At 38.3% G+C, this 24,560-nt stretch overlaps 5 protein-coding genes across 6 annotated transcripts; 3 read left to right on the top strand and 2 right to left on the bottom strand.

Moving 5' to 3' along the window:
- Positions 1-99: 99 nt before the first annotated feature.
- Positions 100-11,690, top strand: LOC149725955 (uncharacterized). Of its 2 annotated transcripts, none has more exons than XM_089891040.1 (27): positions 100-260; positions 1,363-1,536; positions 1,834-1,935; positions 2,246-2,467; positions 2,747-2,834; positions 3,112-3,302; positions 3,507-3,656; positions 3,913-3,983; positions 4,168-4,263; positions 4,931-5,034; positions 5,501-5,588; positions 5,771-5,848; positions 6,037-6,171; positions 6,667-6,777; positions 6,900-7,008; positions 7,308-7,394; positions 7,445-7,589; positions 7,642-7,736; positions 8,631-8,812; positions 8,869-8,960; positions 9,398-9,522; positions 9,840-9,982; positions 10,468-10,582; positions 10,635-10,679; positions 10,761-10,858; positions 10,986-11,135; positions 11,249-11,690. In XM_089891040.1, the coding sequence occupies exons 1-26, from the start codon at positions 220-222 to the stop codon at positions 11,087-11,089; spliced, it is 2,991 nt and encodes a 996-aa protein (XP_089747166.1). In that variant the 5' UTR covers positions 100-219; the 3' UTR covers positions 11,090-11,135; positions 11,249-11,690. The 2 variants fall into 2 exon arrangements, with proteins under 2 accessions (XP_089747166.1, XP_089747165.1); XM_089891039.1 differs by having other exon boundaries at positions 10,986-11,098.
- LOC149725956 (uncharacterized) lies at positions 11,203-15,638 on the bottom strand. Its single transcript, XM_089891070.1, has 9 exons — positions 15,368-15,638; positions 15,230-15,315; positions 15,056-15,151; positions 14,627-14,741; positions 13,662-13,847; positions 13,257-13,359; positions 12,742-12,896; positions 11,958-12,130; positions 11,203-11,604 (listed from the first exon to the last, which is right to left on the bottom strand). The coding sequence occupies exons 1-9, from the start codon at positions 15,588-15,590 to the stop codon at positions 11,401-11,403; spliced, it is 1,341 nt and encodes a 446-aa protein (XP_089747196.1). The 5' UTR covers positions 15,591-15,638; the 3' UTR covers positions 11,203-11,400.
- Positions 15,639-16,592: 954 nt separating this feature from the next.
- On the bottom strand, positions 16,593-21,127 carry LOC149725957 (uncharacterized). Its single transcript, XM_089891041.1, has 6 exons — positions 20,606-21,127; positions 20,321-20,355; positions 19,938-20,118; positions 18,544-19,694; positions 18,045-18,426; positions 16,593-17,823 (listed from the first exon to the last, which is right to left on the bottom strand). Exons 1-6 carry the CDS (start codon positions 21,025-21,027, stop codon positions 17,370-17,372), a joined length of 2,625 nt encoding a protein of 874 aa, XP_089747167.1. The 5' UTR covers positions 21,028-21,127; the 3' UTR covers positions 16,593-17,369.
- A 416-nt stretch (positions 21,128-21,543) lies between these two features.
- LOC149725958 (DNA polymerase alpha subunit B-like) lies at positions 21,544-23,516 on the top strand. The gene has a single exon (XM_089891067.1). The coding sequence runs from the start codon at positions 21,592-21,594 to the stop codon at positions 23,197-23,199; it is 1,608 nt and encodes a 535-aa protein (XP_089747193.1). The 5' UTR covers positions 21,544-21,591; the 3' UTR covers positions 23,200-23,516.
- On the top strand, positions 22,978-24,543 carry LOC149725959 (NADH dehydrogenase [ubiquinone] 1 beta subcomplex subunit 3-like). The gene is made up of 3 exons (XM_089891091.1): positions 22,978-23,574; positions 23,942-24,074; positions 24,382-24,543. Exons 1-3 carry the CDS (start codon positions 23,525-23,527, stop codon positions 24,475-24,477), a joined length of 279 nt encoding a protein of 92 aa, XP_089747217.1. The 5' UTR covers positions 22,978-23,524; the 3' UTR covers positions 24,478-24,543.
- Positions 24,544-24,560: the final 17 nt, after the last annotated feature.

Consider the following 24,560-nt stretch of genomic DNA (forward strand, 5'->3'; position numbering starts at 1 on the left):
TTTTGTTTGTGCAGCGACATCATGTGTTTTATTAATGTTCTTGGCATTGGCCGCGTGGTGCCGCTAGTAAGGTACATTGACGTCATATTAATATTTATTTCTATGTTCATACGTCATTACACGCATCACTGATCACACCAAAGCGAGTTCTAATTTTTTGCTTTCACGAAATTTTATCAGAAATTTTAGGATATTTAAAATATTTCACCAAATATTGAAATGTCGAGGTCGCCAAGTCCAAAAAAACATTCGTTGAGGGGGTAAGTGGTGTATTAACTTATATATGTTCATGTTATAAACTTTGCAACTTAAAAATTTTGTTGTACATTTTGACTTTAGTATATTATACGGTTGTAGCAACATATGTATTTAACTAATTATGTTTTAACTTTGTTTGGGATGTATGTTAGATTGTTGAATGGGTAATCCTGTCGCTGGTGACCAGTGAAAATTTTGGTCTCAAAATGTACCTTACGTCTCCCTGATACTCGCTGTATAATTTTTTTTTTAAAAAACTCGGGCGTTCGTATCGAAAATTAACTTTGAAAATGCGCGAAATCGTGCTGCGTCACCGTATTTTCCACACGAGCCGGCAAAGGTTAGATTATGACGTCATAGAATGCGTATTACCACCTTTGATTTCTACGTTACAGATTACGTAATTTGTTAGTTTTTTTGGATTTAGAGGTTACGGGTTAAACGTAGGGGTTAGGGTTGGGTTAAGGGTTGAGACTTGGGGTTTTCCCTAACATAAAACAGTGCGAAAAACACGATTATAACATGCTGTAACGTGCGTAATATGTCACTACTGTGACGTAACATATCGCTATTGTGACGTAATAAATCGTTAACCTTACGCAAGTCAGGCGAATTACGGTGACGCAGCACGTTTTCGCGCATTTTCAAAGTTAATTTTCGACACGAACGCCCGAGTTTTTTCAAAAAAAAATTATACAGCGGGTATCAGGGAGACATAAAGTACATTTTGAGACCAAAATTTTCACTGGTCACCAGCGACAGGATTACCGTTGAATGTACAAATGTGCTTGTTTACTGCCATGCTAAAACTTATAAAAGCACATATATTATATTGTTTAGATTTATTTGTATTTTTGTTTTACATCTGCGATTATTGGATGTGGCTGAAAAATTATTTCTTTATAAAAAAAAAGATTATTTATTTACTTCTTTGAATTAAATTGTTTAAAACAACGAAGAGAATGGAATTAGCAGCAAAACAACAGTTGTTAAAACACGCTACGGGTAAAAACGAGTAAAAATGTCAAATAAAAACGTGGCTGATAAACCAAACATACAATAAACTCACAGTGTATGAAGGTTTCATAGAAATCCTATTAACAGAAATGAGGGTGGTCGTCGTTCGATGTCACTTTCACCCATACGCACGGAGAGTGGGGCGAAACTACGAACGGCTAACTGGACGAAAGTGTTTCGTGCCCCGGCGTATCGAGACAACCAACATCATCAACGGGGGGGATGGAATAACAGAGGATTCAATCAGAGGTATAATCAAAGGTATGTGATGTAATAATGGATCGTTGTTACTTGTTTGTGATTATTTGTGTTCAAGTTATGTAACTTTGTGGGTGGTTGCCCTGTAATAAATAAATGAATGTAACTTCTAGAAAATATGAATGAATCTTATTTGCAAATATTTTCGCTTACAAGTTATCACGTATGTAACCGTTAAGTGTCTTGCCCAAGGACACATATGCCCGCACAAGTGGCAGTCCTAGACCTTGAACCCATTACCTATGGGTTATGATGCAACTGTACAACCATGTTAGTAACTTGACAATGCTTGTCACCCAGGTTCAACTACAGAGGGGGAAGAGGAAACTTCAGAGGCAACAATTGGAATTATAACAATCGATATCAACCACAACGGCGATATTATAATCGCTCACGGTCAAGGTGGGTGTGGTGGGTGTGATGTCATAATGAATATTGTTGCACAAGAATTCCAACACTGATAACTAAACAGCCAATGGTTCGCAAACGCTTTCCTGTTTCGCAGCCAATTTAACTTCAATTCTGTTACTTTTACTGAATATTGAAATATAGAATAGTCTTCACCATGAATCCTCTTAAATAAAGCAAGTCACACGCATCTATGTATGTAACAAACAATAATGTATTTTATTAATACTCCACCAACAAGTCTTCCCACTGTTTATAGAAAACTAACAAAACAAAGTTTCCAAATCCACCAACCTTCCAACAGATCCCGTTCATATTCGCGCTCACGATCACGTGATAGATCTCGATCACGATCATATTCACCTGTTCGTAAGCGATACTCATATTCCCGATCACGATCACGAACTCGTGATAGAAGTCGTGAAAAGTCACGTGAAAGGTCACGAACCCCGCCTAATAAATTGCGAACCCCCGTCAACCAATCAAAATCCCCCGTTGCCCAACCGCGATGGGACGATAAACCAAGGTAAGGTTGTGATGTCATAACTGCAATATATCATAGGGTGATGTCATAATTATCTGTGATGTCATAACTATCGATGATGTCATAAATATTAAAATAAAACCTTTTGTAAAAATAAACAGTCATGAATATAAATGGTTTATTGAAAATTACCTTGTTTGTTTTGTAAATAAGTTCTTAATTGTCAATTACTCAAAGTTGTTTAATGATGAAATGTCACCCATGTTAACCCTTTAACCCTGCTTCACCCCCACGTTACCCTGTTTACATTACCCTGTTTAGCGAGTTACCCCCCCAGCCAACACCGAGCGATGTGATTGGTTGGAATTCCTCGGACATCGAGGTAAAGAAAGAGGAAGTGACATCACAGGTGGGTTGTGATGTTGTGATCATTATACGATTAATATTATTGCGATGTCATAAAACTTTGTGGACAGTTTTTCCTTTATGCTCGCTTACGAGTTACCACATATGTAACTTTGTCGGTGATTGTTTTATATATGGCTAATAATCTGGACAACTCATTAGTGACCACTGGGTTGGAGTAATTGCTGTTAAGTAATTTGCCCAAAGACACAACTACAATGGTATCAGTGACAACTATCGAGCCCTGAACCCCCTGGTTTATTTTCACCCCGATATCACAGGAGGACGCGGGGACGGCAGCGATGAAGATGGAGAAGATCGCTCTCGCATCAATCGCTCGTCATGAGAAATCTTTGAAGAAAATTAAATCCAAGATGGCCGATGATGAACCAGAGAAAAAAAAGAAAAAGAAAAAAATGAAAAAAAAATCCAAGAAAATGAAAAAATCTGACACTGATTCCTCAGATGAAAGGTTCAGTGTTTGTTGATCAATTAATATTAAATTAATTAATTAAGTCGGATGAAAGCTTTACTTTAATGATAAATATGATTAAGGTTAATTATATTGTTAAAAGTAAATTAAAGATTAAAAAAAATTGTTACTTTTTCCAAACTATTTTATTTTTATTTAATCTTCATTTGAATAAAATTGAATGGTTGACCTTTTTAATTAAAGTTCGGAATCATCCGGTTCGGGGTCGTCGAGTTCACCGAGCCCAGCCAAGCGGAAAGCGAAGAAAAAATCCAAGAAACAACGGGATCTCAGGACAGGGGATTCCCCCAAGGATAAAGGGGTTGATGATGTCACAATAAAAGACAAACAAAAGTATGTGTGATGTCATAATAGAGGATTAGGGTGTTACGACAGATGTCACTATGAATGGAATATTATACAAAAACAAAAACCTGTGAAACAAATCTAACTTATTGGTTGTAATGTTTACTGATTCATGCAGTGTAGAAATACCTGGGGTTAACCTGCCCACCCTGCCACCCCAGGTTTGGCGCCTACAGTGGTATATTAGTAACATTAGATGAACGAATATCAACAATTATCACCCCCACTAACCCCCCATGTGCAGGGCCGAACAACCCACGTTCCCGTTCAACTTTCCACAGATGTCGTTTCCACAAGGAGGCAGTATGCAGCCAAGTAATTATTATTATTATTATTGTGACTTTGTGATTATTTATAATGCCATGATAACATTGGGGTGATTTATTTAAGAAATTGACGGTGAAATAAATCTCTCTTAAACTATTTATTGGACTTGGTTATTGTGTGTAATAGTAATCATTATGACATCACAGTAATAGTAACCATTATGACATCACAGTGATGATTATGCCAAATTACGAGGAAGGGAAAGCGATGATGATGATCGCGGTGCCGGGAGTTGACGGGAAGATGACGATGATTCCGTTGCAACAAGGTGTGGGGGTGTTATATGTGGGGTGATATGGGATGGTCTCGTTGTATGGAATATGGGGTAAAATAGAATATGGGGTAATATGTGATGTTGGGCAATACGGAATATGGGGGTAATATGGGACACTGGGTAATAGTGAATGTGGGGTAATATGGGATGGTCTCGTTGTATGGGATGTGGGGTAATACGGGACACTGGGTAATAGGGAATGTGGGGTAATATGGGATGTGGGGTAATACGGGACATTGGGTAATAGTGAATGTGGGGTAATATGGGATACAGGGGTAATATGGGTATGGGGTAATATGGGACATGGGGTAATATGGGATATGGGGTAATATGGAATGTGTGGTAATATGGGTTGGTTGCATTGTATGCATGGGTATGGGTTGGTATATTTGGTTGCATGGGTATGGGTTGGTTGCATGGGTATGCATGGTTATGGGTTGGTATATTTGGTTATAGTTGATACCGATGCAACAAAGTGGGTGTTAGTATAGATAACCTGCAGTTAATAAATATCAACCACACAATGTTTTAAACATGGCTTGTAGTAACTTAATGCCACCCATTGAACATCCAATGATCACATGTTTCATAATCTAAACATCTATAAATATATACAAACATACATAAATATATATTCTTCTTCTACATTATTCCACCCCAGGAACCCAAGCCTTCCAACCCCAACCTGTTCCACCACCGACCAATCAGGTGTCTTCAAATGTTATTCAAATTCAAACCGACCAATCAGAACAACCGGAGAAGAAGGTACTATAATATATGATATCTATGATAATATATATGATATCTATGATAATATATATATGATATCTATGATAATATATATGATATCTATGATAATATATATGATATCTATTATAATATATATGATATCTTTGATAATATATATGATATCTATGATAATATATATGATATCTATTATAATATATATGATATCTTTGATAATATATATGATATCTATGATAATATATATGATATCTATGATAATATATATGATATCTATGATAATATATATGATATCTATTATAATATATATGATATCTTTGATAATATATATGATATCTATGATAATATATATGATATCTATGATAATATATATGATATCTATGATAATATATATGATATCTATGATAATATATATGATATCTATGATAATATATATGATATCTTTGATAATATATGATATCTATTATAATATATATGATATCTATAGGAGTTAACAGAGAAGCAGAAACGTCGAAAGGAAATTATCCGAACACGGTTGTGGCCGCGTCCTGCGTCCAGTAAATGGGAAGATGAAGGTATTGTGATGTCATCAAACTATAATGTCACAATGACGTTATCAAACTATGATGTCATTAATGACATCATCATATGCGTGTTGAGTAATATTACCACCTTCAACTCCAAGTTTTGTTAAAAATATAAAAACCATCTATGACATCATGAACCATGTATGACATCATAATGCCCATTATTCCAGATAAATCGGAGGAAAGTTGGCCACTCAAGGTGAAGAACTCGGGGGAATTACCCAACTTTGACTTTGAAGAAGCGACGGGTGAAATGTTGTTTCTATGTTTCATATAATGTGTCTGTATGGCTGATAATTTAACCCATTAGTGACCACTGGGTTGGAGCAATTGCCATTAAGTGTCTTGCCCAAGAACAAAGTCCACAATATATGTTTCTCAACCGATAACCTCTGGTTTAACTAAGAACACACTCATACTAAGTTTGCTTCCACAGAATCTTTTGCTCAAAATAAGCCGGGGTCAGGCAGAGGTCATATCCCGGGGTTTTCTCCAGATCGCAACCAGGAAATCGGACAAAAAATCCCAACACTAGGTGGCAGTCAAACATTCTCGGAAACTTCAATGCAAGGTAGAAAAACTTTGTTTGTTTTTTTTAATTTTATTTTTTTTACGTTTTATTAAAATTGAAGTTTAATTAAATAAATTAATAGTTTTTATTGAACAAATAAAAACTTAAATATTAAGCTAATAAATTTTTGTTGAACAAATAAATTTTAAAAATAAATTAACATTTTTTTGTTAAAACAGTAACCGGTATTAATTTTTCAGGTTACTGATTTTTTGTTAAATTAATAAATCCTCATAAAAACCTCTTTTCCAGCAGCGTTGTCTTTGTTCCAATATTCAATTTTGTGGCGATTATTATTGTTATTATTATCTGGCATTCATAAAATGGACGTTGTTTAAAAATGGAGGAATTTTGACAAAAGTTGATTTATCCCGAGATATTTTGAAAATTTACAAAAAAATAAAATTAGTTTCAACTTCAAAGTAAGTATGGGGGGTGTGCGGGGTAGATGGTGGAAAACGAACTTTTGGTAACATTTTATTAAAAATAAAACAGAGAAAAATGAGAATAAGGTTTCTATGGCGTCGGAGAAAATTGAGAGCAATCCAATTGTGACTCGGCAAAATTTGATGACGACGTACCCGACTCAGCATATTGTACAACATGGTAATTATGAGAAATATTTTTAAATATTAAATTCCTTTGAAAAAAAGTTTCTGGAAAAAATACTCAAAAAATTAAAATTAAAAAAATGAAATAAATAAATAAACAAACAAATAAAATAACAGGTTTCGACCCTAACTATGGATTTGGTGAACAACAACAAAATCAACAACAGAATCAACAACCCCCCGAGAGCAAATGGTCGGTTGCAGCGAGTGATTTTATTAACGAGAGGTAATTATTGATGTCATAATTAAAGTTAATTTGTAAAATAATGGGCATTGTTTTCCCTTTACACATTTCGTTCGCATTCAACATTTTAACCTCTTACATCACTGAAGATGGTTTCAGTTTTGAAACCGAACGTTTGAAATGAAATTGTATATAGTTGTCATGTTTGTATTAAAGGATGATGTTACAATAAAGTGATGATGTCACAATAAGTTTATGATGTCATAATGAGTTGATGATGTCACAATAAAGTGATGATGTCATAATAAGTTTATGATGTCATAATAACTTAATTATTATAGACGCTCTGTTGCATCATCAACGGAAGGGGAAGTCCCGTCAAGCTCCAGTGATGACCAATCTAAAAAGAAGAAATCACATGATTTAAGGTCTGGAAACACTGACAACATTTTGGCGAAAAATAACAAAATATTTTCAGGCGAAAAAAAAAGCGATCGAGCTTGAAATCTCCTGAAATTGACGAAAAATCGAAGAAAAAAAAGAAAAAGAGGAAAGATAGTATTGGTGATGGGGATTCCCCCGTGTCTAAGGAGAAAAAAAGAAAGAAGAAGAAAAAAAACAAAGTAATTTTATCATAATAATGTTGATTGTTGTTTGATTATGACATCATAATAGGATAAAGATGACGAGGCCAGTGATGCCGAATCAAAAAGATCGAAGAAAGTTGAAAAATGTAAAGATGACGGAAACACTGGTGATGGTTTGATTCGGTAAGTGACCTTTAGTAACCCCATACATGATCATGTCATCTTTAGTAACCCCTGGCTGCGTGTCTCCCTGTATTTTCAACACAATTCCCATAGACCTTAATGTAGAGAACCCATATATAACTCTCAACCACACATATATTCCCCTTTATATATCTAACCCACCCCCGATATAACCCACCCCCGATATAACCCACCCCCGATATAACCCAACCCCCAATATAACCCCACCCCCGATATAACCCACCCCCGATATAACCCACCCCCAATATAACCCACCCCCGATATAACCCCCCCGATATAACCCCACCCCGATATAACCCCACCCCCGATATAACCCCACCCCCGATATAACCCCACCCCCGATATAACCCCACCCCCGATATAACCCCACCCCCGATATAACCCACCCCCGATATAACCCAACCCCCAATATAACCCCACCCCCGATATAACCCACCCCCGATATAACCCACCCCCAATATAACCCACCCCCGATATAACCCCCCGATATAACCCCACCCCCGATATAACCCCACCCCCGATATAACCCCACCCCGATATAACCCCACCCCCGATATAACCCCACCCCCGATATAACCCCACCCCCGATATAACCCCACCCCCGATATAACCCCACCCCCGATATAACCCCACCCCCGATATAACCCACCCCCGATATAACCCAACCCCCAATATAACCCCACCCCCGATATAACCCACCCCCGATATAACCCACCCCCAATATAACCCACCCCCGATATAACCCCCCCGATATAACCCCACCCCCGATATAACCCCACCCCCGATATAACCCCACCCCCGATATAACCCCACCCCCGATATAACCCCACCCCCGATATAACCCCACCCCCGATATAACCCCACCCCCCACAGCCACGTACCCGATGACCTCCCCCTCCACCACCTCCGAGGGTTGATCCCCCGCATCCCGACCCTCGCTTCCATCTTCCATCGGATCAAATCCTCCAAGGAAGAGGAGTTTGTATCACTCATCCACTCGGGGGGGCAAGAGAGGGATAAAAAGTCGCTCAAGAAGATTCAAGTTACCCCACAAGGTTTGTGATGTCATAATTGTGTTGATGATGTCATGATTACATTGATGATGTCACAGGAACACGTGATGTTAGTCACATGACAAAGATAACGTTAAACGAACGAATCCGATTGGCCGGCCAGGAAAAAGAGGAGAAGGCCGAACAGAAGGTATTGTGATGTCATATTTGTTATATTTTGTTTGAAGTTTAATATCGAGTCAACGTGTATAATAATAACCAACCAACTGTAATAATGGTGCGCGACATCCAACGTTGCGTAATATCCTCATGTAGTTGGAGTTTACACCAACAAACAAAACACCATATCCCCTTATATTGTAGTTTATTACATGGTTATGTGGTTGTTGTGATTATTAGTTTTAAATCTTAGGTACATGTTACCACACTTTTAACAAGTTGTCGCTCGTTTATGTTTTACATTTTTTTAACTCATACATCCCGATAATTACTTCAATATTAACGCCGATAATTGTGACAAAATGTAAATGTTAATAAACAACAACGTGTTCAATTATGACATCACAAATTTAATTATGACATTACCAGTTTAATTATGACATCACCAGTTTAATTATGACATCACAGGTAAGCGTAAACCTGGATAGCTTCCCGAACATCGAGATGAAGTTTGCGAAACCACCACACGAAGGCAGTAGATCACGTTCGAAAAGTTCCGACTCGTCAAAGTCGTTGCCGCGTGCTTATGGCAGGTATGGGGGGTGTGGCGAGTGGGGGGGGGTGTATAAGTTGAGATATATAGGTTATTGTTGTTGAGTTGACCCAACACCCAAGCTATTTATATTTATTTATTTATAAAACAACATTAGTTGTTATAACATGGGGTGTTCTGTTCCGTACACCTAACTTTGTCAGCTGCATGTATGATTTAGACCACAGTTGGCTCAACACTGAGGCTGCTTGTACACAATTATTAATAAACGTAACTTATTTTATCCCGCACTTCATGCACGCTCACGAGTTACCACAAGTAACCAGTCGATGATTATCACAATCTAAATCATCACAGACAAGGTTCGCGTAAAGATTCACAATCGGATCGTAGCTCGTCAAGATCACCTGATCGTTACCGTGACAACCGTACACGAGGTCACCACGGCAACCAACGGAATAATCAACGATTCCAATGGAGGGGGAGGGGGCAGTATAGAGGTGGGTTTGATTGACAGGTTGTGTTTGATTGACAGGTTGTGTTTGATTGACAGGTTGTGTTTGATTGACAGGTTGTGTTTGATTGACAGGTTATGTTTGATTGACAGTTTGTGTTTGATTGACAGGTTGTGTTTGATTGACAGGTTGTGTTTGATTGACAGGTTATGTTTGATTGACAGGTTATGTTTGATTGACAGGTTGTGTTTGATTGGCAGGTTGTGTTTGATTGACAGGTTATGTTTGATTGACAGGTTGTGTTTGATTGACAGGTTGTGTTTGATTGACAGGTTGTGTTTGATTGACAGGTTGTGTTTGATTGACAGGTGATGTTTGATTGACAGGTGATGTTTGATTGACAGGTTGTGTTTGATTGACAGGTTATGTTTGATTGACAGGTTATGTTTGATTGACAGGTTGTGTTTGATTGGCAGGTTGTGTTTGATTGGCAGGTTATGTTTGATTGACAGGTTGTGTTTGATTGACAGGTAACTACAACAATTACAACAACCGAGGGAATTATTACAACAACAATCGTTTCAATCGTGGATATAATAATAATTATCGGGGTCGTGGTAACTATGGTAACAACAATTATAACAGGTCTGTGATGTCATAACCATGTTGATGATGTCATAACCATCCATTGTTACAGGGATCGTCAACAATGGAAGCCGCGAAGAACAAACGAAGATGAAAGGTCATTGTTTGTTTTATTATGACATCATAATCAACCCATTGTTTGTTTTATTATGACATCATAATCAACCCATCGTTACAGATCCAGAAGTCGTTCTAGAAGTTCAAGTGATGGGAATTCCCCCAAACGAGGAACGTACGTGAAAGAAATTCAAGATCAGAGAGTTGTTCGTGCTCAAGGTGATGATGTCATACATTGATGATGTCATATGTTGATGATGTCAAACAATAAATATGTTATAAATGACATCACAGTTAATGACATCATACATCAATGACATCATAACAACCCCCAATTAACCCACAGCCCCCCAAACCACCGATGCGCGACAACACATAACAAAGGTCAAAGGTCATCGGAAGTCACCTGACCAATGGGATCACGATATGTTTCAAGATGACGAGAAATAAATATTTTCGGTGATTTCTATGTTTGACAAAATAAAAGCTCCTTAATGTTCCTAAATTTTTATTATAATGTTTGAATTAAATAAAATTGTTTATTAAAAAGGCAAACATAGAAATATTATAAAATTAGTAATTTATTAATGTTATTTCTATTACTTGCAGGTCAACCATGACAATGTAAATAAACAATGACAATTTTAACAATTGAACAATTGTGATGTAATAATTACAAATGATGACTTAACAAAAATGGAAATATTTGCTGAATCACAATTGTGATGTAAGATGACTCAACAAAATTGGAAATTGCCGAATCACCGGGCAAAATGTTCATGATTATGCAATGCATGCACACAAGGATCAGCACAAATGTGGACGGTGAACTCGTTTATCAACCCGACCCCAACTTGGGAGATATCGTGGTCGGGGTTGAACAAATGGTCGTCCTCGCCAGCTATTTGCATTAATTGATCGCGATCCAATATTTTTCCATCTTCTGCAAGTCCTATCGCGTATGTCTGCAATGCATTGTTATGTCAACAATGGTAATAATGGAGATTGTTTGTAAATAATTCAATAAATAAGAACCAGGTAAAGTTTTAAATTATGTTTGAAATATCTGTGTTTTTTGGGTGAATGTAACTTATATAGCGGCGTTGAGCCTTGAACCCGGTAACCTCTGGGCTATGATCAAGCTTCTACAACCCCCACAAAACATGCCAACCACAATGGTATCGAGCCTCAAACCCGGTGATCTTTGGTTACAATGCAGGCGCCAACCCCCCTAATTACCCCCCCCACCCCACATACCAACACCCCTAAATACCCCCCACCCACGTACCAACCCCTAAATACCCCCCACCCCACGTACCAACACCCCTTCAGCACGCAGTTTCTCGGCCGGCTCCAAAACATCATCCGTAGAATTTTCGTCCGTGATCACCATCAATATACGGGGAACTTCACCACGTACACCATTACTCTGGTTGAACATGTGAGTTCGCGCGAATTCCATCGCTGCTCCAGTGTTTACCTTTCGGTCAGCTGTCAAACAAAATTGATGTTGATTATTTTGATTGTTCGATTATCAAAAGTTGGCAATATAAATGCATCATCGGGTTTTGCTATTAATGTCGTGTCCAAGAACACATACGTCCACAATGGTGGCAACGTCGTATGTGTCCATAGGCAAGACACTTACCAAACCCTAACAATGCCTTGTGGGATAACCAACACAATGCCGGCTCTTTAGGATTTCTTTCACAATTATATGGGAAGCTGTTTCATATAAACACGAAACTAAAGTTCACGCAGTTGTTATTACATTGATATTTGTTGCATTATACTGGGTTACTATCGTCAATATAGTGAAGCCAGTATAACCACTGAGATGCAGCATACATTATATATATATGGGTGATGTCATACTGCAAGCAATGGGACCTGGGATTTGGGCTTATAGGCCAAATATTTGTATATATTGGTGTATATAGTGGGGGCATCTTCATTCTATTTTCTAAAGAACATTATATCCTCACAACTCCCATAGACCGTTGTTAATTGATTAAAACATGATCAGGATATTTTGATATTATGTGCTAAAGGCGTTGGTCCCCTACTATATAACAATGCACATAAATATCATAAACGCCCACCTGTGTTGTTCATAATCACCCGCTGCATGAACAACCCTTGCATGGTAAGTTTATCATCATTGTACTCATTAAAGTGGACGATGGATTCCATGTTGACTTCCCCACTGTAGTACAGACCCGCGTACTTAACTGCATCCCCAGCTATGGCTGTTTGTCTGGTGGAGGGTGAGTAGTATTGTTGGCATAAAGATGTAGTGTTGTTATATATCTTCTAAATTATGTTAAACACGTCTATATTTTAGTGCAGTTTAGTTAGTTACTTCTGTGATTATAATAACCAAAAATCATATTTAATTAACATGGTAAAGAAATGGAAATAATGGCATAACTACAGTTGTTATGATGAAAACATAAAATAAGAGTTTTGGAAAAAAACCTTTGGCCCAACTTAAAATATTTATCATTAGTTATTAATAAAAGTTTGAAATAATATTTTGAAATAATATAGACTGCTTATCCACACACTGCAACAGTGGGCATGAAGTGGCAACCACGGGTAAGTCAAACCAACTTACTCGGCCGATAAGAAGGCAATCCTAACCATATGCTCGTACGCATGGATGTTTGACGAGTGATACAAAGTTACGATGTCCGCTAAGAAGTACGGGGGGCATGGCCCTGTGGGGGGGTAAAAGAATTGTTGTGTGGGTAGTAATTTTAAAGAACAGTTTATTGGAGTTGGGAGACAAAAATTTAATTTTACGCAATGTAGATAAGTCAAGTTCACAACTATATCACGTTTCATCATTTAGTTAAAACGCTCCTAATTGTTCATTGAGATTCAATTATGTTTTGCAGTTTTGTTTGTAAAATATTCATTTAGTTTTTACCTCAAGGGTTCATTTTTGTGCTCTTATTAACATTACACCTATGAACAACACCCTTATCAACAACACCCTTATCAACAAAAACCAACTCACTAGCGCAACACGGTGGCGATTCACTCCAACTCCCGTTAGAAAGACAATGATTTCTATTTTTCCCCGCAGGATAGACATCATATTCATGGTCCGTACATTGGAACGTGCAACGTGAGCCCGGTTGGTTCCTGTCCGTGCACGTTATGTGTCCGTGGGGCATCTGGTTTTGGGGTGGGCACGTTTGGTCTGTTGAGAAAGACCATTATTTGGTAAATATGAAATAAATATTTTTTTGTTTAAATCAAAAGTTTGATAATATTAAACATAAATGGCTCGTTGTTTGTCTGCTAGGTCTAGCGACCACACTTATTTTTTCAATTAAAAGTAATTTGGTAAATAAAAATATATATATTAGTATTACGCGCATGTATACACATATGAAATAGTTTTAATATTTAATTGTTAATATTAGTTTATTCATCCCTTTGAATACGATAACAAAATCAAATTAAGTAAAACAACAAAGAGAATGGAATTAGCAAGTCACCAATACCATTATAAACAACAACCCCCCTCAAAATATTACAAACATTCAAAGAAATAAAAGCTAAATAAATTCTCCCCGCACAAAATATGAGGTATTGTCATTAACCAAATTAATAAATTACCCCCATGTCCATATTAGGTTATACCCCTAAATTATCTTACTTAAGCAATAAACCCAAAGTTAACCCATGCCTAAATAAGAAATCACCCCAACTGCCCCTAAAACCCCAAATAATTTTCCAAAAAAAAATTACTTCATAACAAACCCCCAAGTTACCCCAATGTATATACAACAATCCCCCCTGCCCAAATAGGGAATCACCCACAAAATTACCCCAATGCCAAATATGAAGTTACCCTTAAGTCATATAATGCAAGGGTTGCACCATTACCCATATTAGCTGTTACCCCGAATCACCCGATGCCCATAAAAGGAGTCACCCCTCCCCCCTAAAATATGATACCCATGATGACCTCACCTTGCGTGCATGTGACGTCACCAACATTGCATCGGTCGTCATGACAACAACACGTACACATCGAGTTTGGTTGGTCGTTGTTGCATTGTGTGGATACGCCAGACGACTTCGTGTTCTGTGACGTCACAAACGCATATTAGTTTGTCACGTTTATTGTGACGTAGGAATGGATTTATTCGAGATTAAAGTTTCAGAATTAACAACTTAATGTTTGTTTATGTCTGAATATCGGAGATTAAATTGATTGAATGAATGCAACTTATTTATCCTCGCATGGCGGGAAACAGCAATCGTTAAAACGAGCTACGGTTGAAAACTACACGGGTAAAAGTGTCAAAAAGGTTATTAAATAACGAACGGGTAAAAGGAACTTACTAAAAGACAAATATTAAAATAATAATCGAATATTTATAAAAATAAAACTTTCACCTGCAGTTGATTGTTCGCGCACGCGAGTCGTTGTTTGCATTGCTTTATGACGTGATAGTTACTCCCGCTTCTCCAAACCATTGTTTCGCATGAATCCTATAACAATGGGAATAATACAAATCACTGTGACGTCATAATTACTCAATAATATAACCAACTATGACGTCACATTACCTCTCCATGACGACACGTTTGATAATACCCTGTGACGTCACAATGCTCGATCCCGCGATTACTGATGCATGTCCAACATTCTAAACCTAAAAATAATTCTAGAATATCGTTTGTTACGTCATAATGAAACAAACATACCTTCAGCGACGACAGCGATCGCGATCACAGCGAAACAAACGATTGTCGACATTTTTCTCGAAGATCTCGAATCGCGGAATCTTTTATAAATCGCGAACCGCCTTCGGGGTTGTTCCGTGTTCCAAGTATTTGTGACGTCACTATCGCCACTGTGACGTGCTGCTTTCAATATATTTGATTTATTACGAAATAGACACGTAACAATGGTAGATTTACACGTCATTTTCGAAACATCGCGATGTATCGTGTTTTGGTGGAACACGTGCGCGTATTGTGACGTCACTACGTCGATCGTGACGTCACAATACATTATTTTCTTATTAAACAGTCGTTTAGTTTGTTTGTTTTTGTTAAATTAAGATTTGACGGTAATTTTATGCACGCGCGCGCGCACGTGTGTGTTCGTATATCAGCGTGCGCGCAAACGGTGATTATGTAAGTCACGTGTTATTAATTACAGGCTTAAATTGATACTTATAAAATATATTTCAAACATACTAAAAATATTGCCCAAGGTTCAAAACCATCGTATGATAGTTATGTGTTTATAAACGTGGGCGTTGGGGTTGTTTATATATTTAGATTATAATATGATGAATGTGTTTGAGTTATATCCGCATACTTTAGCACAGGCTCATAGTAGTGTTAGAATATCCCGTATATACATGTCACTGGTGGGGCCAACTTATCTATGCACCAGAAAACTTACAATGGCTTTACCTACAACTGTGTTTGTGTTTGTATAAAGGTATGTATATTAGGGTGGGGGAAGATGGGACACCTTTTTATTCTATTTTCTCGTCCCATTTGGCAGTAAACAAGGAACATTCAATGAATTATAAAACTGTATCCTAATAACTCCCATAGACCGCTGTTAATGGTTTAAAACAGGATCAGGATATTTGGATATTATGTGTACAAGGTGTCACATCTTCCCCATCCTACATATGCTTATACATGTGTTTAATATATATGTTGGGGTTATGAGTATATACATATATATGATGTGATATATATATGTGTAAGCATATATAATATATGTTTGTGCCAATATAAAATCTGCAACCTGCGTGTCCTTGTATAATAATGAGCGTAACTACTTTAACATAAACAGTGTGGGCGTTAACGTTTAATCTTTAAAGATAATCTTCAACAATATTTACATTATATGTCTATGTAAGTGTATACGTGCATGTGAATGTTACTAAGTTAAAATGAACAAATAAACAATATAAAGATTTTATTAATCAGTGAAAATTGAAGCAAAAACATTTATTCGCTAAAAGTCGCCACAAATAAAAACAAGTTAATACCTTATAATGTATAATATTTCTATGTTATTACACAATAAATCTCAATAAACAAAGTTTAGGCCAGAGTTTGCAATGTTATAACGACTGTGGTTGCCCCGCCATGCGAGCAGAGTCGTATAAACACCGAGTAGTCCAACTGCCGTCTATGTGTGTCCAAAATAGAGCAAAAGTGGTGACTTTGACAAAGGGTTTAAACGAACGTGTTAAGTTTTGTTTGTGTTTTCCTATTGTGGGAAGGTGTAAAACAGCTTCTATTTACCTTACCAAACATTTTTTAGAAAAAATGTATAAATTTAGCCGCATTAAATGACTAAAATGTCGCAAATCAACCGCTTCTAATTCTAATTTTTGACTTTTTTTGACACAGAAAACAAATAACACATGTTTTTTACACTTTTCAACCTTTAAATTTGTTTTTAGGCCCAAGTTTTTCTGTAATTTACCGAAAAACATACATTTTCCCTATACCTACTGTGTTATTTTGGACCCAAATTGCCGTTCAATTTGTGTTTTACGTAACAATGGGTTGGACTACTCGGTATTTCTATGGCTCTGCATGCGAGGACAACAAGTTACATCAATTATTTCTACGAAGCAAGTGATCGCATAATTCTCAAAAAGATTTATTTAAGTAAATAAACGTAAACTATTGTTCATGGCGCCACTAAAATTGTCCCGTAGTTTTAACGTCAACGCTTATTTCGTAAACGCAATCTGTTCCGCAACTTTTCCAGACATTTCCTCGTGAAGTCAATACTTTCAACTTTTTCTTCTGGTGTGTCCCAATCCTCCGCCAACTCATCGCAACGGATAGCCTCCACAAAACAACGCTCAGCTTCCTCTAAATCCCCCATGTTCTCAACGTTCCCCCCCAAGTTATGAACGCATATACCATATATACTGTATCGACTTGCATCCGCACCAAACGCATCACGCATCGCATCCCGAGCTTCCCGATTACACTTCGCAGCCGCTTTATATTCCATGATATTATGATAGAAACACCCCGCTTCGTACAACACACGGGAATAAGGTTCCGCGTATCCTCGGTCCAACCTCGTCGTTAACCTCATGATGTCATCGATTAATGTTTTCGATTGCGTCGTAGATTTTGTTGAATGTTTGTTGCCTTTGATGCCTTTCCTGTAATTCATTATGACATCACAACTATGATATATAACATCACAATCATATAAAAACAATCACCCACAAAGTTACATACGTGGTGACTTATAAGCGAGCATAGGGTGTATGAAACAGAACACCGGTGTTATAACGACTGTCGTTGTCCCGCCATGCGAGGATAAATAAGTTACATTCATTCAATTATGCCATCATAAGAATAAATATTCACCAATACTCACCTTATATTCTTGATGCACTTAAGGATCCCCTGCATTGCACTTATAGCTTCAGGAATCTCGATAAAGAACCTCGCAGCTTGACCATAAATAATCGATGCACGCGCCATACTTCCCGCATCCCTGTACCTCCCCGCAACCTCCGTAAGTTGCTCCCCGATCAAGTTGGCTTTCTCCCGATCCCTCGGAGCAGAGGACACCATGTTAATCCCATCCGCAAGATACCGATCACCCTCCTCCCTTCGTTGTAGTTGATGCAAGGTTTGCGAGATTTTCATCTTCACGACTCCCCGCACACACTCGGATGATGAATGACCCTCCAACTTCATTAGAGCAGGGAGAGCACGATCGTAATCTTTCATTCTCCAATAACCCTCCGCATCCTCTGTGGTGGAATTGGTGACATCACACATGATGACATCACACACACACATACATTATGACATCACTCCCATGCATACATTATGACATCACTCCCACCATTATGACATCACACACCCACCTTCAATAGTTAACGACTTCAAAACATCTTCCAAATTCTCCCCAATCTCAATTTCAACCGATTTCGTTTTCGCTGAAGTTTCGAACCCGCTGTCTTTGGGAGGGGTTCGGGGGTTAGGGGTGGGGTCTGCAGGGTTTTTTGGGTAAGTCCTATCAGGCTTGGGGTCTTTAAGGGGTTCAGCTTTAGGGGTTTGTGGGTTAGGGGTTGTGTAAATGGTGTCTACAGGGGGTTTGGGGTTAGGTTTTGTTTTGGGTGTGTGGGGCCTTTTAGGGGGCTGTTTACGAGGTTCAGGGTCCGTAGCTTTATAAAACGGGAATGCGAATCTACTCAACCTCGCTTTAGGTCCGGATGCGGGGGGCCGGATCAACTGCTTGCTCAGAAGATCCAAATAATCATCATCAAGATATTGATCCAACATCAGTTCATCGCAGATCTTCCTGACTTCCGATGCCACCATCCTCTTCACGGGATCACCATCCCAACACTTCATCATGATCTCCCGCATCTTCGTGATGAGGAGCACATCGGATGCAGGAAGATCATCTTCCACGATCTCTTGTATTGCTCCAACATCCGGACGGAAGTCGTCCCTAATTTTCCGTCGAAACTCACTTTTGTTCCGCGAATCTTCAAACGGACGAGATCTTGTTATAAGCTCGTAAATAATGATCGCAAATGAATAAATATCTTGCGGGGGGAATCGCTGCCTCTTCATGAGCGTTGCAAAATACTCGGGTGCGAGATACTCTTGTGTGTATTGGGGTCGAGACTTATTCGGGTTTTTTGTTTTGATTTCCTTGGTGTGCGATAATGTAGCAGAAGTGGAACACGAACACATGACTGCGGCCCCGAAGTCACCAATCTTACAAACAAGTCCATCCCCCATTAAAATGTTGAGTGGTTTGATATCTCCATGTGTCATCTTCATACCATGGATGTATTCCAACCCAGCGCTGATGTCTCTCATTATGCGAAGACGTAAACTCCACTTTAAGGGCCTCACGTCTTGATTGTGGATGAGATGATGCAAACTCCCGTGATCCATGAGCTCCATGACGATACCAAATGAGTTATGCCACTTGGTGATTCCATGGAACTTGACGATATTCACATGATCAGCGAACGCTTGCATCTTCGCTTCAAACTTTAACCTGGGTAAGTATTGTTATGTCATATATTGTGATGTCATCCATTGTGATGTCATCTATTGTGATGTCATATATTGTGATGTCATCTGTTGTGATGTTTTTGTCACTCATGGGTTGTCCAAATTGTCAGCCATATATAAAATCACCCACAAAGTAACATACATGGTAACTCGTAAGCAGGCACGAGGTGTTTGAAACAGAACACCCACTGCCAACAACCCCCCCTCGCCTAATAAAGTTACCGACCTCAACTTTAACTCTTCAATATCCGGTTCCTTCCCCGTTATCTTGATGCATTTCACCGCAACCATCCCCATGGTGGCGCTCTTACACACACGAACCAATCCAAAACCCCCGCTTGCGATAACATCCGTGTCATCATGACTCGTGAATATTTCATCAGCACTAAACGTAGCGATCTCTTTTTCTGGAATAAATAATTATGATGTCATAATCCTCGGTTCTAGTAATATATTGCACAATTTGTTGGACTTTGTTCCTCCCATATATCGTAACACTCGATTCTGTAACTCATGGATTGATTGTATTTAAACAAAAGACCGACGATGTCATTTTATTAGAAATATATTTTGTAGTAAACTTTTCGTTGAACTTATTATTCAATTTACCTTTTTTCCTTTTTTTTCGAGGTTTCGTTGTTTTTCTGGAAAGAAAAGAAATTAAAGAACAACAAGAAAAACTTTTGGCAAGACTCTTAACAGATGTCTCACTGTATTGTAGATGAAACATTCTTCAAGATGACAAAGCAAATGCCTAAATTTTTAGCAAGAAGGACCATTAACACCAAAACAACACCTTCTAAATTTATTTTGAATGGAATTATTTTCCCCTTTTTACGACGCTTGCTTTCAATCAACAATTCCAAACATAAATGAAATATTAAAACAACTTACACGACTTCCAGTGCTTCCAGATACAAATATCTATATTGTTGAAACTCTTCCCCCGTCCTCCCAGGAATCCTCCTCATCTCCCTCTCCACCTCCTCCCTCCATTTCTCCCACTCCTCCTTGAACCTTGTGACGTCATCAGAGCCAATCTTCAACGAAAACGAGACCCCGTCTTTCTCAAGTTTGAACCCGAACGTATGAACGTCTTTACGCGCGCGAAACACAGCGTAGCAAAGCGCAACGGCCACCCCACCGCGCCTCATTCCCTCATACAAGTCTTTATCTGACAACTCCCGTATCAAGTTCGTAGTAACCGGTCTAGTTTGCGATTTCCAAACAATAGTGTCGTCGACTTTTCCCCCGAAATCGAACCCATGATCAAATTTCGCGATATAGCGTTCTTCAACAACTTTAACGTCAACCATGATGTAACAATGCACAGTATAATCTTTGTTACGTCACAGTAACTGCTTTATTTAATAGGAAGTTGGAATTATCGGGAATTCCCCGAATTCTGGCCCTCAAAGCACCAGGGACTTCCCGAACATAGAAACATCATTTTAATGTCTAAATTAATTTTCAAAACAACATAAATGATTAAAATTCTTTAAAAAAAATATTTTTGTAAATTTATTCAAACTTTTATTTTTTAACCAAAACCATTTAAATTTGTGTGAAATTAAATTCCAACCGTGGTCGTATCTGTTTTAACGAAGGTGAACTTTGTGTTTATTCATGCGTGAAAAGTTTTCGCGCTATGTTTGTGACGAAATAATTCAAGTTATGCATTTTTTGTCAATTTAAATTCTATAATTATGTTGCTTCTGACGTGATGAAAGATATATTTAGTGACAAATCTGAGCGTTTTCATTACAAGCTATTTTTGTTGTATTTTCCGTTAATTTTGTTGTTTGAAAGTTTGTTAGTTTTTGTAAATTATTCTAAAATTCACCAATTGTATTCCACAGCTTAGTGATAGTGACGTCATAATGGCTGCAACAATTGACGAAATAAAGGAAAGTTTTTTGGAATTTGACGTCGAGATAAACGATGATGAAATTCTTGAAAAGTTTTTGTTTCTTTCAACTTTGTTTGGAATGGACGCCGAGAGTTTGACAAACGAATGGATCGCGTTCCAGAGTCGGAACAACCACTGTGACGTCACAATACATCAACTGACATTGTTGGAACGAGAAATTACAAATGTTCGAGCGAAAACTCGGAAATCAGTGAAGCTTGAAACCCCCGTAAAACAGGAGATTAAAATGGAGTATTGTGATGTCATAAAGAACGATTCATTAAATAACAATGACAGTTTGTTGGAGGAGAAAGTTAAACCGTCCCAAATTTATTCTTCGCGGACAAATTCTGGGGAAGTTGTCGATTGTTTTTGTTCAGGGGAATCCCCGGGTGAAGGGGTGTGGCGGGGGGGGCGGGGCCGGGTGAAAGTGACATGGGAGGGGAGGAAGAAGGGTAAATATATGTTCCAGAGGATGCAGGAGTCATGTGATGTCAACAATGACCATATTGAGATCGGGGGAAGTTTGATCATGGAGGAGAATAAAGAGATTGAAAGTTACGCTCCGTGTGGGGGGAACTCCCAAACCCCCGTTGTTATAATGGGGAGGGTGCGGTCTGAGGATGGGGCAAAGTTAACCCCGCATTCCGTCGCACTAGAGGGAGATAGAGGGGTGTCAAGTGGGAGGGTAGGTGTGGTTGGGGTCGAGGGGTTGACTGAGTTCTCGTTGTTCCCGGGAAAGTTAGTCGCGATGCGCGGGGTCAATATAGATGGGAGGAAGTTCCACGTTTCCAAGATATTTAATCTTCCAAGGAGGGTCGGGAGGATGCGGGTGGGAGATGGGAGCAAAGAAGATCATTTCACGATCATGGTCGCATCCGGACCCTTTACTACATCCGACTCTGATGATCACAAACCACTCCTGGACTTCCTGGATGTTGTGACGAAGATGCAACCATCGCTCACTATATTTATCGGCCCTCTAGTGGAGAAAGCAACTTCCGGCAAAACTTACGCTGACTCAGCGAAATTTTGGACGTCGCACATCATAAACACCATCAGTGACATCACAGAGGTCGTATTTGTTCCGTCACAACGCGATTTATTCCACCACCCAGTTTACCCCCAACCCCCATACAACATCCCGGGGTCAACGAAAGTTCACTTCGTTAGTAACCCGGCAACAATCATCGTTAACGACAAAATTAAAATCGGCGTCTCGTCAACGGACATCCTCTTCCACTTGGTGGCAACAGAGATCTCTCGTTCTGCAACAAAAAAATCCGACAGAATCGGTCGCTTGGTGTCTCATATATTGAACCAGGGGAGTTTCTATCCTCTCTATCCTCCCGATAAATCTGTTAATCTTGATCTTCTATCTTCTGAGGATCACGGGAGGATCCCCCCGGATGTTGATCTCGTGCTTCTCCCCTCCAACCTCCAGCACTTCATCAAAGATGTTGCAGGACATATTTGCATCAATCCCGGGAGGATCGTGAAAGGGAAGAGCGGAGGAACTTACGCTCGCATCCTCGTGGATGAGGATCGATCATGCGTGGCCGAGATCATCAAAATATGATTTCTATGTTTGGGTTAACAAACTGTTGGAGTTAACGCAAATGGAAATTCTATGATTTCTATGTGAAAAGCCTTTCATAAAAATCTGCTATTTTTTTAAAACGGCCCACTGCCATGTTATATATATATGATTTCTATGTTGCTTGTGAAAGTTCTCGAACTATAACATTTCTCGTTTCAAAATTAATATTTTGATAAACTGACAAACTTTCCGTCAAAACTTGATTCCGCACAGCTATGTTATATGTTTTCTATTGCCACAATCATAACATAGACATCATATAATATTGGTAACTTTTTATAATATATTGTTGCAGACAGTTAAGATGGTCGTTCAATGGGAGGACATACCAAAGAAATATAAACCCCATTGGTCGTAAGTCTTAATTATTTTACTTGTTAATTGCTTTTAAATATATCTATGTAGAATAATATATGGTATTGTATATGTGTTTTACAAAAGAAACTGCAAAATATGATCGCATCCAAATAGTTTAAATCCTAATTTTGTTTAGGAATTGTTATTACTATATTATCATAAATAATGATGATCGCTACCAAGGATAATGTAAATAATCTTTTAACGGCTCATCTGTATAAAAACGTGTTGAATCTCCCATGTTTCGTCTGCCATTCGACAAGACTTCACCAGCGAATAAAACGTCGGAAACACACCACATTTTTTACACCAGATGAGTCGTTTAGAGATTATTTCTAACAGTGATCGTTGTATAATATTCCAGCCAGTGGAAAGTGGAAGGCACCCAACTTGAAGATGTCCAACGTCGGTTGGCTGAGAAAGGATTGAAGGATCCATGGTTGAGGAATGAGGTTTGGCAATATAAGATTCCAGATCGATTCACACGAATTACCAAGGTGAGTGGGGGAGGGGGGTTAAATATGGGAATTGTATTTACAAGAACAACTTCGTGGGAGGAAATATTTTTAAGAACATCTTGGTCGCTATGTTCGTGAATCAAAACAAAAGCAGGAGAAATTTTGAAAGTGTTTAAAATACCACGGCATAACTTTTTTATCTTTTCGAATACGATAGCAAAGATCAAATTTAATAAAAACAACGAAGAGAAGGAAATTAGCAGCAAAATGATATTTTTATCATAAAAACAGATATATATGTATATTACAATTAGTTGAAATTATGTTCTTTCATATTCCATCACAGACGTTTTCCCGTGGGATGTTTTCCGGGTTCGTTTTATTCGCCGGTATCATCATGTTGGAGAAGATGCGTTCGTCACCACCTAGTGACCATCATTAACTTTGTGACATCATCATGACGTCATTATCTTTGAATAAATTAAAACTTTTCATTTAAATCACAAAATATTCTTCACCAATTAG

Source organism: Ciona robusta, chromosome 13, assembly GCF_009617815.1.
Source record: "Ciona robusta chromosome 13, ASM961781v2".
NCBI classification, from domain to species: Eukaryota; Metazoa; Chordata; class Ascidiacea; order Phlebobranchia; family Cionidae; genus Ciona; species Ciona robusta.

Bases quoted from the DNA above. Each gene is read 5' to 3' on its own strand.
- LOC149725955 (XM_089891040.1), top strand. From the start codon at position 220: ATGTCGAGGTCGCCAAGTCCAAAAAAACATTCGTTGAGGGG. The intron at 7,737-8,630 runs GTAAGTGACCTT...CACCCCCCACAG, and splicing joins ACTGGTGATGGTTTGATTCG to CCACGTACCCGATGACCTCC. The intron at 8,961-9,397 runs GTATTGTGATGT...ATGACATCACAG, and splicing joins AGGAGAAGGCCGAACAGAAG to GTAAGCGTAAACCTGGATAG.
- LOC149725956 (XM_089891070.1), bottom strand. From the start codon at position 15,590: ATGACGTGTAAATCTACCATTGTTACGTGTCTATTTCGTAATAAATCA. The intron at 13,848-14,626 runs GTGAGGTCATCA...CTTTCTCAACAG, and splicing joins TGACGTCACATGCACGCAAG to ACCAAACGTGCCCACCCCAA. The intron at 12,131-12,741 runs GTGGGCGTTTAT...TTTGTTTGACAG, and splicing joins GGTGATTATGAACAACACAG to CTGACCGAAAGGTAAACACT.
- LOC149725957 (XM_089891041.1), bottom strand. From the start codon at position 21,027: ATGGTTGACGTTAAAGTTGTTGAAGAACGCTATATCGCGAAATTTGAT. The intron at 19,695-19,937 runs GTCGGTAACTTT...ATACTTACCCAG, and splicing joins ATTGAAGAGTTAAAGTTGAG to GTTAAAGTTTGAAGCGAAGA. The intron at 17,824-18,044 runs GTGAGTATTGGT...AATGAATTACAG, and splicing joins AAGTGCATCAAGAATATAAG to GAAAGGCATCAAAGGCAACA.
- LOC149725958 (XM_089891067.1), top strand. From the start codon at position 21,592: ATGGCTGCAACAATTGACGAAATAAAGGAAAGTTTTTTGGAATTTGAC.
- LOC149725959 (XM_089891091.1), top strand. From the start codon at position 23,525: ATGGTCGTTCAATGGGAGGACATACCAAAGAAATATAAACCCCATTGG. The intron at 23,575-23,941 runs GTAAGTCTTAAT...ATAATATTCCAG, and splicing joins AAATATAAACCCCATTGGTC to CCAGTGGAAAGTGGAAGGCA. The intron at 24,075-24,381 runs GTGAGTGGGGGA...ATTCCATCACAG, and splicing joins GATTCACACGAATTACCAAG to ACGTTTTCCCGTGGGATGTT.